The sequence below is a fragment of the Melitaea cinxia genome, chromosome 21 (genome assembly GCF_905220565.1).
Source record: "Melitaea cinxia chromosome 21, ilMelCinx1.1, whole genome shotgun sequence".
Taxonomy (NCBI): Eukaryota; Metazoa; Arthropoda; class Insecta; order Lepidoptera; family Nymphalidae; genus Melitaea; species Melitaea cinxia.
The window spans coordinates 2128784-2142452 of NC_059414.1; the positions used below are offsets into that span (position 1 = coordinate 2128784).

At 41.2% G+C, this 13669-nt stretch overlaps 1 protein-coding gene across 1 annotated transcript in view; it reads right to left on the reverse strand.

Moving 5' to 3' along the window:
• LOC123664116 (ubiquitin carboxyl-terminal hydrolase 8) overlaps positions 1 to 13474 on the reverse strand; it is a 29222-nt gene extending 15748 nt beyond the window's left edge. Inside the window, 12 exon segments of the mRNA XM_045598722.1 lie at positions 53 to 145; positions 1443 to 1585; positions 2525 to 2654; positions 3544 to 3669; positions 6083 to 6202; positions 7405 to 7505; positions 8039 to 8183; positions 8837 to 8993; positions 9697 to 9859; positions 12176 to 12312; positions 12869 to 13129; positions 13179 to 13474. Of these exon segments, the coding sequence (XP_045454678.1) occupies positions 53 to 145; positions 1443 to 1585; positions 2525 to 2654; positions 3544 to 3669; positions 6083 to 6202; positions 7405 to 7505; positions 8039 to 8183; positions 8837 to 8993; positions 9697 to 9859; positions 12176 to 12312; positions 12869 to 13129; positions 13179 to 13276 (1674 nt within the window). The 5' untranslated portion in view covers positions 13277 to 13474.
• Positions 13475 to 13669: the final 195 nt, after the last annotated feature.

Sequence of the window (13669 nt, forward strand, 5' to 3'; positions counted from 1 at the left end):
TATAAAGTAAATAATAAGAGATTCTAAAAGATATAGACATTTTATAAGATACCTTTGCGATGTTAGGCGAGGACTGTGACCGGTTGAGGCCGGTCGCTCCGGGGCTGTCCGTAGGTGAGCCCATGTACGTGTCGCCATCATCCTCCTAGACATTATTATTAAACATTACTTTATAATAATAATAATAATAATAATTTAATTCAGACATAATTATGTCCATATTTTTGTTGGTTATATTTTTTTCTAAACTATGTTAGTTTCAACAATTTAATTAATTAATTAATTAATGACTAAACAAATTATACCAAATCAAAAATCAATAAAAATAACACTAAAATCAAAATCAATATACTTAAATTAAATCAAACCCAAAATTAAAATGATCACCAAATTCAATAATAAAATTCAATCAATATTACAATAATTAAAATTAAAAAAAAAAACAAAAATCAATATTAAAATTCAATCAAAATTAAAATTAAAACTAAAAACTAAAATCAAAATTCAATCAATTAAAAGCTTAAAAATAATAAAATTCAATTTAAATTAAATTAAAAAAAATTCAATATATTAAATTATCACAAATTATCACCGTAAAATCAAAATCAAAAATTGAAACTAAGAATCAAGACAAAATCGAAATTGAAATCAAAATTACAATTAAATGTCAGTAACAATTATTCTTAACAACTACTACTTTATGAGATCGATAAGATGCTTTTATACTAAGATCATTAAACAAGCGTACGGTCACAGCTAAATAATACGCCGCCGCCGGTCCGCCTGATGGTAAGCTGATCCTATCGACCCTAACTCCTTCTTTGGAGCTTTGGTCACTTAACTCACCACAGGAGCATAACACTGCTTGAAAGCAGTATTATCTAACTGTGATCTTCTGTAAGGTCGAGGTACTTCCCCAGTCGGGTTGCTGTGACTCAGTAAAGATATAATTATAAGGGAGATATTTAATGTTATAAATCTAAATATAGTGAATACGTACATACATAAATTATGTCAACATTAGTGTGACCTCAATAACTTAGATATTATTTTAGCAGACTACTAAAGGAGGGTAGTGTTTTTGGGCACATTTGTATGTTTGTAGAATATTGATTGGACATGAGAGGTTCTATAAGCTAAATATATAGGTTTTAATGTAAGGGATGTTATTAAATTTGTTTCAATAGTTTGAAAGATAAGGTAAGTTTTCACAATAATCCTGTACTGCTCATTTCTTTTATACCGCTAGGGTAGCGAACGAAATATACCCTCTGCAAGTTGGGAGGCGTGTTTTTGTTGAGGACGACCACATGAATGTTTAGCTAAAAAATTGTAGCGATCTAATTCGGGAACCCTACTCCTCCCGAGAGGTCACATCATACCAATAGCCACTGAGATAGCGCCGTGCTCGCTAGGCGAGCGCGGTGGCCGCCGGCACTCACCCGGGCGGGCTTCCTCTTGGCGCGCGCCTCGGCCAGCTTGCGCTTGCGCTCCAGCTCCAGCGCGCCGCGCCGCCGGTCCAGCGCGTGGCGCTGCGCCTGCGCGGCCGCGATGCGCACGCGCGCCGCCGCCGCCGCCGCCGCCACTGCACCGGTGGGGGTAGGGAGCGGCCATTACTCACGTGATGGTTTCTAGCTACTTTTTAGGCCCTCTAGCTTGGCGAGATTTTAGACTACCCCCCCCCCTCCCCCATATCCAAAAATCACGTCTATTTTTTGTGGAAAGTATATTGAAATTTTCAGAATACTATCTTCCAATTCAAGTATTAATTAAGTCGGGAAAAAATATCTTCGTATTTTATATCACCCTTGGCGAGATTTTAGACTACCCCCCCTCCCCCATATCCACAAAATCACGTCAATTTTTCGTGGAAAGTAAATTGAAATTTTCAGAATATTACCTCCAATTCAGGTATTATTAGGTCGGAGAAAAAGTATTTTCGTATTTTATATAGAGATTCGAGGTAAGAATTTGCAAAATTTGTTAACATTGCTGGGTATTTTTTGGTTATTTTTTTTTTGCGCCAATGCGCCAACACGCCAACACGCCAATGCGCCAACGTGCTAACGCGCCAATGCGCCAACACGACAGGACGCCAACAAAAATAACAAACCTGTTTAATAACGAACCGTTATTTATGATACTATATCTGTCCAGGTCCGGTAGAAGCCACTTCGCCATCTAAGGACATCGTGGCAAGTTTGCCGGGAAAACTTTTTGACTCAGTGATTTAAACGCGGGCGAAGCCGCGGGCACAGCTAGTATTATATATAACGCAGCAAAAGCCGATTTATAAGCTGGGCCGTGTCCGGGATAAAACGACACAAGATCTCACAAAATATTTTTGCTTCAGATACTCCAAGGAGAAGTTGAAAAATGCTTGCCAGAAGCTCCTTAGGACCCATATACAAATCTCGTAGAATTTAAATGGGACATGACATGCACCAGCTTTACTATATTATAAAAAATACAGTCATATACAGAACCTCCCTTTTTGAAGTCGTATAAAAAAGTCTAAACATACCTTGTGCTTCATCTTCGACCTGGACATCCTCCGCCGCTTTGGTGATGTTCTCAGCGAGCTTCTCTGCTTCCTCTTTCTCTCTTCGTTGGTACTCCTCGAGCTGTTCTCGGAGCGAGAGGTTCTCTTGTTCCTTTAAACATATTAGAGATCGTTATTATTCGGAAAAAAATCCCGAAATATTATAAGGAGGCTATGAGATATCACGTGTATTTATTTCTTGTTAAATATGCACAATATCTTTAAAAAAAGAAACAATCAAAAAACGCCCTGCAATCTTAAAACTTCAACAATCGTCTGAAAATTTGTATCAGTATGTCAGGCAGTCAGTTCAGCCTATTGCGAATTTGTAGAACAATGCTTAATTTTTAAAAATTAGAACAGATTCTACACGTAATCAAAGATAATATTCCGAAAATTAAATTATACTTTGCACAAAAAAAATAGACATGATGGTATAGGGCGGTAGTGTTGAACCTCACCACATATCACAAGCTGGTAGGGGGTTAAAAAAATGCTAAAAAAACATCACATAATTGTTGGACGACCTTATTAGATTTTATTTTAGAACAACATTACCAGTAGGGAATGTAAGAAGCTGTGCATTACTAGTTTATCTGCATAGTTAACGATTTTTGGGATGTCCAGGATAAAATTTACACACGTGTTAGTTTCACAAGTGTTTGTACACTCGAATTAATTCAAATAAGATACGCATATATCAATTAGCATGTAGGTTATTGAATGACGATTCGAAAGTAACTTAAAGAGGTCTTAGTCAAGGAGTTCTCGACGCTGGACAAAAAAAAAAATGTTCAGCGGATGGAAGGGAGGGTTCTTTGCTTAGCGTGATGAGATATCGCAAGAAAAAGATTTTCTGCATGTCTTCCAAACGACAAAAGAAAAAAAAATTACAGGCTTAGATTTTGTGACTTAATATTTGTTAAAGACCTTTTATATGGATGGCCCTTAATAGAGATCTGGTTGTATACAGTTTTGTAGATTTAGTTAAAGAGACATACCATATCGTACTGCTTGCTCTCGAGCTGCATAAGTTGGGATATGATCTCTTGCTCTCTCAGTTTGTACATGTCGCGCATTTCATCTCGCTGCTCAGCTTCCCGTTGTCGACGGATGTTGTCCCAATCCTGGGAAAATTAAAAACGATAACATTTTAATAATAGTTACAATTTAGTTTATATTAAGGAAATATTACAGCGGAGGCAAGAAAGTGGATCTGGGCTGGTACCACGTAGTTTACTAGTGATGAAACTGTTTGAAATTTTCTTGCGTTGTTTGGGGTGAGAAAAAGCTTCTCGAAATAGCGTCCTTGTTTAAGAAAACCGTAAGAAACCGTTTTAAGAATACCGTATGTATTCTTTTATCGCGTTCCTTGATTGCGGTGTGTGAGTAACAGTCTGTTTTAGAGATTATTGAAACCTGCCTTACGCACAGCAGGAAATATTGAGTTCAAAAGTTGGAGCAGCCTAACTGGAGAACTACATCGACCTTGAAGAAGAACACAAATAATACACCACGCGCTCCTGACTGCACGCTCCGAGTACACGAGTGCAGCGCCAGTACCCTGGTGGTGTCGAGAGAGCCCCACCTGCTCGGCCTGCAGGCGCTCCATCTCCAGCGTCAGCGAGGTGTCGGCCACGCGCTCCTGACTGCACGCTCCGAGTACACGAGTGCAGCGCCAGTACCCTGGTGGTGTCGAGAGAGCCCCACCTGCTCGGCCTGCAGGCGCTCCATCTCCAGCGTCAGCGAGGTGTCGGCCACGCGCTCCTGACTGCACGCTCCGAGTACACGAGTGCAGCGCCAGTACCCTGGTGGTGTCGAGAGAGCCCCACCTGCTCGGCCTGCAGGCGCTCCATCTCCAGCGTCAGCGAGGTGTCGGCCACGCGCTCCTGACTGCACGCTCCGAGTACACGAGTGCAGCGCCAGTACCCTGGTGGTGTCGAGAGAGCCCCACCTGCTCGGCCTGCAGGCGCTCCATCTCCAGCGTCAGCGAGGTGTCGGCCACGCGCTCCTGACTGCACGCTCCGAGTACACGAGTGCAGCGCCAGTACCCTGGTGGTGTCGAGAGAGCCCCACCTGCTCGGCCTGCAGGCGCTCCATCTCCAGCGTCAGCGAGGTGTCGGCCACGCGCTCCTGACTGCACGCTCCGAGTACACGAGTGCAGCGCCAGTACCCTGGTGGTGTCGAGAGAGCCCCACCTGCTCGGCCTGCAGGCGCTCCATCTCCAGCGTCAGCGAGGTGTCGGCCACGCGCTCCTGACTGCACGCTCCGAGTACACGAGTGCAGCGCCAGTACCCTGGTGGTGTCGAGAGAGCCCCACCTGCTCGGCCTGCAGGCGCTCCATCTCCAGCGTCAGCGAGGTGTCGGCCACGCGCTCCTGACTGCACGCTCCGAGTACACGAGTGCAGCGCCAGTACCCTGGTGGTGTCGAGAGAGCCCCACCTGCTCGGCCTGCAGGCGCTCCATCTCCAGCGTCAGCGAGGTGTCGGCCACGCGCTCCTGACTGCACGCTCCGAGTACACGAGTGCAGCGCCAGTACCCTGGTGGTGTCGAGAGAGCCCCACCTGCTCGGCCTGCAGGCGCTCCATCTCCAGCGTCAGCGAGGTGTCGGCCACGCGCTCCTGACTGCACGCTCCGAGTACACGAGTGCAGCGCCAGTACCCTGGTGGTGTCGAGAGAGCCCCACCTGCTCGGCCTGCAGGCGCTCCATCTCCAGCGTCAGCGAGGTGTCGGCCACGCGCTCCTGACTGCACGCTCCGAGTACACGAGTGCAGCGCCAGTACCCTGGTGGTGTCGAGAGAGCCCCACCTGCTCGGCCTGCAGGCGCTCCATCTCCAGCGTCAGCGAGGTGTCGGCCACGCGCTCCTGACTGCACGCTCCGAGTACACGAGTGCAGCGCCAGTACCCTGGTGGTGTCGAGAGAGCCCCACCTGCTCGGCCTGCAGGCGCTCCATCTCCAGCGTCAGCGAGGTGTCGGCCACGCGCTCCTGACTGCACGCTCCGAGTACACGAGTGCAGCGCCAGTACCCTGGTGGTGTCGAGAGAGCCCCACCTGCTCGGCCTGCAGGCGCTCCATCTCCAGCGTCAGCGAGGTGTCGGCCACGCGCTCCTGACTGCACGCTCCGAGTACACGAGTGCAGCGCCAGTACCCTGGTGGTGTCGAGAGAGCCCCACCTGCTCGGCCTGCAGGCGCTCCATCTCCAGCGTCAGCGAGGTGTCGGCCACGCGCTCCTGACTGCACGCTCCGAGTACACGAGTGCAGCGCCAGTACCCTGGTGGTGTCGAGAGAGCCCCACCTGCTCGGCCTGCAGGCGCTCCATCTCCAGCGTCAGCGAGGTGTCGGCCACGCGCTCCTGACTGCACGCTCCGAGTACACGAGTGCAGCGCCAGTACCCTGGTGGTGTCGAGAGAGCCCCACCTGCTCGGCCTGCAGGCGCTCCATCTCCAGCGTCAGCGAGGTGTCGGCCACGCGCTCCTGACTGCACGCTCCGAGTACACGAGTGCAGCGCCAGTACCCTGGTGGTGTCGAGAGAGCCCCACCTGCTCGGCCTGCAGGCGCTCCATCTCCAGCGTCAGCGAGGTGTCGGCCACGCGCTCCTGCTGCTCCAGCAGAGACTGCACTCCTCGCGCGCGCTCCGAGTACAGCGCCAGCGCCGCGGTCTGCGGGACATAGTACATCTTACACTAACATAATCACTCCCTATTCGAAAGGTAGGGAGTCGGGAAAAAAAACTAAGAAATATCACAAGGAGTGGCAGAGAGGAGGAGGGGTTCTGCAATAAAATATCACGTGTATTTATTTTTAGTTAAACGCATGATTTTTAAATCAGACAACCAATGACCAATGAATGAACCAACGAACAATATTTTTATCACAATATTAAATTTTTCAATATCGAACCAAATTATATCTGTACTTGAATAAATAATAAACGCTTTAGCACTCAACGGTCCCCTGTAGGATTTTCGCCTGTGTCGGGGGTCCAGAAACACACACAATACACAAGCACAACGCTCAGACCACGACAAAGCAATCTATATGGCCGATACATGTCTGTCGTGAGCTGGAATCAATCCCGCGAATGCCAGCGTAACAGCCAGTGCTATGGCCAACGCTTCATCAAAGATTTAAAGACTTAAAACAAACAAAGACTTAAAGATTTTCTTCTGAAAATTTACATAATTTGGTACATTGGTACCATAAAAATACACGTGATATGGCATGTGGGTGAGGTATGGCGGGGGTTTAAGTTGCTAAAATATCGCATGATAAATGGACGACCCTTTAGCCTTTTGATTAGTCCAAAAGAAAGTTGGTGTAAGTAACAGTTGGTTGTTACCCATAATGCAGGCATTAAGTTATGTATCTAACTGAGGTAGGGCACAGCAGGAATTTCCTACTCAAAATATGGAGCAGCCCTACTGGTGTAGTACCTCGACCTTACAGAAGATCACAGCAAAATAATACTGTTTTCAAGCAGTATTGTGTTCCTGTTGGTGAGTAAGGTGACCAGAGCTCCTGGGGGGATTGGGGATTGGGTCAGCAACGCGCTTGCGATGCTTCTGGTGTTGCAGGTGTCTATAAGCTACGGTAATCGTTTACCATCAGGTGAGCCGTACGCTTGTTTGCCGACCTAGTGACATAAAAAAAAAAAAAAATCTATCTTAGGAACAGACGACAGAGTGAAGTGTGATGTCATTAGCAAACTCAGGCGTTGCATATAAAGTGGCCAAAAGAAGACCCACTCAAGCAGTTTTGTGTTCCTGTGGTGAATAAGGTAGAGATTCGAGAGAGAGTAGGGGGGGGGGGGGTTGGTTGTTTGCCGACCTAGCTGTATAAAATAATAAACTGATATGCTTACTTTGCTACTTCGGTCCACAGCTGGCTCTCCAGGTTTACTTGCTTTGATGACGGGAGCCGCCGGAGGGGTTAAGTCCGAGAAGTTGGGGTAGTCGATGCCATCTGGAACATTATAATCATTAGTGTTTCTTTTTTGTGTTTACATAAATCTTTCAAGGTTCAAGTAGAAAAAAAAAATCATTTTGTGTAAGATATCCCTTTTACCGAGAAAGGCTATAGAAGGATATTTTTTCCTTAAATTGAGGAGGCTTAAGCCGCGGGGTACAGTAATAGAATAGCAGCATAGTAATAATTATAGGCAATGATTATTCTGTAACTATAACACTGTCACTAGATTTTATCAGGGCTTGCGACACAAACTTTTTGAATGTGCTTAATTTGTCTTTTCATCTTATGCTCTGCGATTTTTTTCCCAAATTAAATTAATTTTATTGCGACTATTAGTATACAAAGACGTCAACTTTTTAGTTGGAAACTTTCTCAAAAATCTTTCTCGCAAAAGCTACTGAACAGAATATGACATTTTGATGACATTTCATTCAGATGACATTTTGTTGTGTGGTACACCTATTGGTACACCAGAATATTGTAACTTTTTGTTATTCTCACATAAAAGACAATAAAGTATGCATTACCTAATATGATATCATCGAGCATACTCTGCTGGGAGGGAGGTATTACTTGGGGGTTGGTCGTTAACGAGGGATACTTGAGGAGCCAGTCTTCGTAACCACCGGATAAAGCGTACGGTGGTCTTGAATATTGCACTTTTATGTCCCACTGGAATAAGTAAAAAAAGTTTTGTTTGTTTAAATTGTAAGATTGGGGTGTTCAGAACATGACGGAACCTTTCGTTTTTTGAAAAAATATTTAATTTTGTCAAAATTATTGCTGTCGCCTTCAAAATAGTCCCCAGTAGATATTATACACGAGAGAAAGCGTTTATTCCAATCTTCGAAACACTTTCCCAACTTAATCTTTGAATGAAAAATTCTTTTAAAATTTTCTTTTCTGTTCTTGAAATAGAAAAAGGGCACATTAAGCCAAATTAGGCTGATAGGGTTGTGGCATTTTAGATGGTAAGCTAATTACAACGAGACAATGTAGTGGTGCAGCAAAACAAAAGACCACAGCAATTTATACTTAGAGTAGCGCACCTTGATTGACAAAGAACATTGATGTACATAAGTATCTGCAAATCTCAACTGTCTGAGAGGGTATAAAAATTCCTACAGAAGTTACAAGCATAGACCCCAACAACATAAAAATGAACACACTGTGTGTGACATTTCTAGAGTCCTCAGACTCAAAAGCGAATAACATAATCTGTAAAGAATAATGATTTTGATGAAGATTATAAAAGAAACAACCGATCTGATTAAGGCTCAAGGACTGAAGGCAGATCAAAAGGGAAAAAATAGAGAGAATAATACCTTGAGTAAGATAGTCTTCAGTAAATGTAGCGTTTTGCCCGGTATCACAGCGGAGCTGCTCCAGTCGAGCATCACGATGATATCCATGGAGGCCCTTTCTGCCCACACTGGTTTGGACGCTGCTGGTAAGTTTTGTTCTAAGACGTGGGCTGATTGTCTAAAAAATAAATAGAAATATACATTATTTTTTACTAAAGCACGGGGAACAGTAGGAAATATCCAGCTCAAAATCTCTGAGGAAGTATCTCAACCTTATAGAAGATCAGAGCTAAGTAATACTGCTCTCAAGAAGTGTTGTGTTCTTGTGGTGAGTACGGTAAAAAGCTCCAGGGGAGGGTCGGGAGTAGGGTCAATAACGCCTTTGTGACGCTTCTGGTGCTGCAGGCATCTATTAGTCACGGTGATCGCTTACTATCAGGTAAGCCATACGCTTGTTTGTCAACCTACTTGTAAAAAAAAATTTACGCTAATTAAATAAAGCTGTTTGACAGATGTCGGTATTTGACAGATGAGGTTTATGATGTTTTATCTTATTTCACCATCAAGTTCCACTATATTTATGAGATATTTCTATTTGAAATTGAGAATCTAAAAGTTGTCGTTTATCAATTGAGGAGAAACAGCACCTAATGGCATATTCTACCTTCTACTGTTAAAGTCTATTCGTAACTTATGTGCAGGATAAACTTTACCCACAACCCGCGAAAGCCAGCCCTTAATTATACTGACTAAGCACTGTAATTACCAGCTAAATTAAGAAATGTCTCCATCGGCATGTGTCAAAATTCATAAGCAGTGTCTAAAATTCGTCAGTATGCGCAAGTGTACGTAGGACGTCTAAATTATAGAAAAAATCTTACCCAGGTGATATAACCTCTTCCGGCACACTGATGCAAGCGGGATGATTAATGTGCGACTCGATGTAATCCTTGCCAGGTCTCGCGTCCATTATCATTACCTTCAGCTTGCCGCTTGTCACTACTGTGTACAGCTGATCACTCTTGATTGTCACTTCGTCTGGGCCTGGCATTTAAATTGAAACATAATTTATACATAACAACCAATTATATGGAATGAACAAAAAAAAAACACGATTCAGCCTGTAACATCTCATTGCTGCGCTCTTTCTCCATGTAGGAGAATGATTGGAGCTCCATCCACTACGCTGCTTCACTATGGGTATATTTGCTACTATGAGTGACAATTGCTATCAGGTGTTCATGATCACAATTGGGACCCACAGCTTAACGTGCTCTCCGAGTCACGGCGGAGAGACCCACTAAGACAGACATTCAAACCAAAAAGAAGTATATACTTCTGATTTCAGTATCTAAAAGTTGTTACCTAAAAAAACTAGGAAAAATTTATCTAGATTTTTCTCATAGCATTACTATGTGTTATGGTAATGTATGTATTTATATGGCTGCCGTACCTAATCACATTCAAGGTGTCTTAGAAGCGTATAGAACATTTTTTAAACATTCACCCTTATAAAATATATTTTATTTTATCATAAAGAACTTATTCCTGAGATAAGTTTTTTTGCTTTTTTAAAGTTTATATTAGCAAATTAAATCATTTATTTTTAACAGTCTTCAAACAAAGAAGGGGTTCCCAAATCGATTCATTCAGATTTCAGTACATCATAATTTCGATTTCGATAATTCATTTTTTAATCAAACGGTGGTGCTTGTCACATGGTTCCGTTTAAATTTAATCGAGATTTGAAGAGTAATTTTTTTTTTTTAATACGTATTTACTGGTTTATTTTTTCGTCGACCGTCGTATTATACCGCATAACTGTTCACGGGGGGAACCAATTTTGATGATTCTTCTTTTAATCGAAATCTCATGTTTGTTTTTAAGTCCCAATTAACTTGATCGAGATCTGATAATTACTTTTTGAGTAATCTTTGATAATGCGTATTTACTTGACTATTTTTTCATCTACCTACGTTGTATTACTTGTCGATGTAACTGAAATCGATTTTTTTCGTTTGAAAGCCAACTCAATTATGTCGACATTACAATAGTTTTTAGTTAATATATTTTGGTAATTTAAAGAATTTTAGTAAATAATGTATGTGCATTATGAAAAAAAAAATATTATGCAAGAGGATGCGCGCTCGCAAACAGCTCAGATAGACGATAGTGTATGCCTGTTTTCAATAAGTCGGTACACAAATGGATTGGCCAGCACACAGTCCCGACTTAAGCCACATTACGCATACATGGGACGAACTGGAACGAACTGTGCATCGGCGGAATCCGCCGCCTATCACGCTACGTAAAATGAAAGAAGCTCTAATAGAAGAATGGCAGAATATTTCGTAGCATCGCCTCAAAACTCTAGTAGAAAGTATGCCAAATCGCATAACAGCAGTATTGCAAGCTCAGGGCAACACAAAGTGATAAAATGCGTGAAAATAGCACATATATTACCAATCTAAATTTGCGAAAACAGTGCAAAAACTACGCACTTTTATTTTTATTTTACAATGATTAAAAATAAAGAGCTTGTTTTTTTTTTCATATTTGCGTTGTAAAATATTCTTTAATTTAACCTTTAATAAAGCTACGTCAGATACTAGATGAATTATGAAGATGTTGAAGATTTTCTAACCGACCTTATTGATTGATTGAGATTATCGTAGCTTATAGTCGTCTGCAACATAGAGGCATTGCCAACCCTACCCAGGGGCTCTGGCTACTTTACTCACCACAAGCACACAACTGCTGCTCGAAAGCAGTATTATTTAGTTCTGATCTTCTGTAACTTGTACTGGCTGACAGGCTGCTCTTACTCAGTAAAAATATAATTACGATTGAGATATTTAATGTTATAAATCTAAATATAGTGTGGTTCGCATACACAATAGACATAATCAAATTTTAGTTTCAATTTTATAACAAGCCCTTTTTATTTATTTGTATGGGTTTGAAATAATGTGATGGTTTGTAATTGTTTAATAATAATAAGAATGAAGATGTGTGCGCACCACGGTCGCTTTGAACCAAATATAAAATCATCATATAAAATATTTCGACCTAACGGGGACATCGTTCCATAGCTTAGTTGGCTAGAGCACCGACATGGTCAGTCGGAGGTGCAGGTTCGATCCCCGCTGGCCACGGTTGATTTTTGATATGATATTAAAAAATTTTAGAATTCGCTGATATGTGGGTAAGACAAAAATAAAATCGTACAAAGTACTGTAATTTTTCTTAAGTAGGAAAGTCTAGTAGTGTGTGAGCTTACACATACACTTTTTTTTGTTTTGAGCTTTTTATTAATTTTGGTCAGTAATAATCAACAATTAAATAATCATGACTTGTTACCTGGTACACCAAGAGGCGGAGGTTCGTTTTCTACCACAGTTTCCATTGCTTTCTTTCTGTTCTCATCTATCTTCTGTTTAATCAACTCATTCTCTTTGATGTCTTGTAAACGTTGAGCCTGTTCTTCTTTTTTATATCTGGTAAATATGAAATCACAGTAAATTTTACTAACATATTAAATGTGTTATTTGTATTTTATAATAAATGGAGAAGTAATTATTGTTGCGGTTGTTGCTACACACTTAACAGTCTTCAGTAGGATTTTCTCCTGTGTCCGTAGTCTGGAAACACACACAATATACAAGCACAAATGCCCAGACCATGACATACATTTCTATGGCCAGTACAAATGTTTGTCATTTGCAGGGATCGACACATCTCCACACATTCGTGTCCGTTAGTGCAATAAATCATACTGTAACCGCTGATTGTCAGTCAATTTTACATACAAAGAATTTTAATCCAATGTATACTACTTTAATATTATTTAGTAAGCATTAAAGATTACAAGTATTAAATATAAATTTATGATATTAAAAAGTAATTGAATGAGTATCTTGTTAACTCGGCAAAATCTAAACCAAACAAATAATAACTCTATAAGATGACAAATAAAAAAAAATTAGTAATTTTTTGTTTCATCTGATTTTTCATTTGAAATTGAGAATTTAGTATTTATAATGTAAGATTTACCTCAGAATTAGACTGTTCTTCAATTTTTCAGCCGCATCTAATGCTTTGTTTGGATTTTTTGTTCCGAGCATACTATTAAAGTATGTCTTGTCCTTTATGTAATCCTTGTCTTTGCTTATATATGAAACCACTCGTAGATATTTCATGTACAGGACGTAGGAAGACTCCTCGTCACCCTTCTCACGTGCTTCTTCAGCCGAATCAAAGAGTTTTTGAGCAGTTTTGCATAACCTTTAATAAAAAGAAGATATTATCATTACCCTTCAATTGTCCTTTGCTAAAAATGTTCAAAAGTAGACAGAAAACTTACATCGTAGCTCTTTTCGATTTAAAGTCAACATTGTGTAATTTATCTAAATCTTCTATACATTTTCCCAGATGGAGTTGTAAACGACGCGTCTCAGTCATTTTCAAATTTAATTAACAAATAGAACGGTATAATAAAATTTTCGGATAGATGTCGTTAGGACCTTAAACGTTACATTTATATCGATAACTAAATATTCCTAAATTTTAAAGCACAAACAAAAAATTAGGAATACAAATAGCTCTTCTGAAAACGTCACTGTTTTTACTTAAATGTCACTTGTCATTTTGTCAATAACAATTAACACTACAACTCTATGGTTATTGGCACAGCATTGAAAGGAAAACTATCATGATCTATCGATTAATCAATGCATCTACTCGATAAGTAATTTTCGATAAATTAGTTCAATTAATTAAATTCATATACAGAAAACTCTCGACTGATGTTTCCCTTAATATTGTGACATATTAGATAGAAAAATTTTCGTTTGT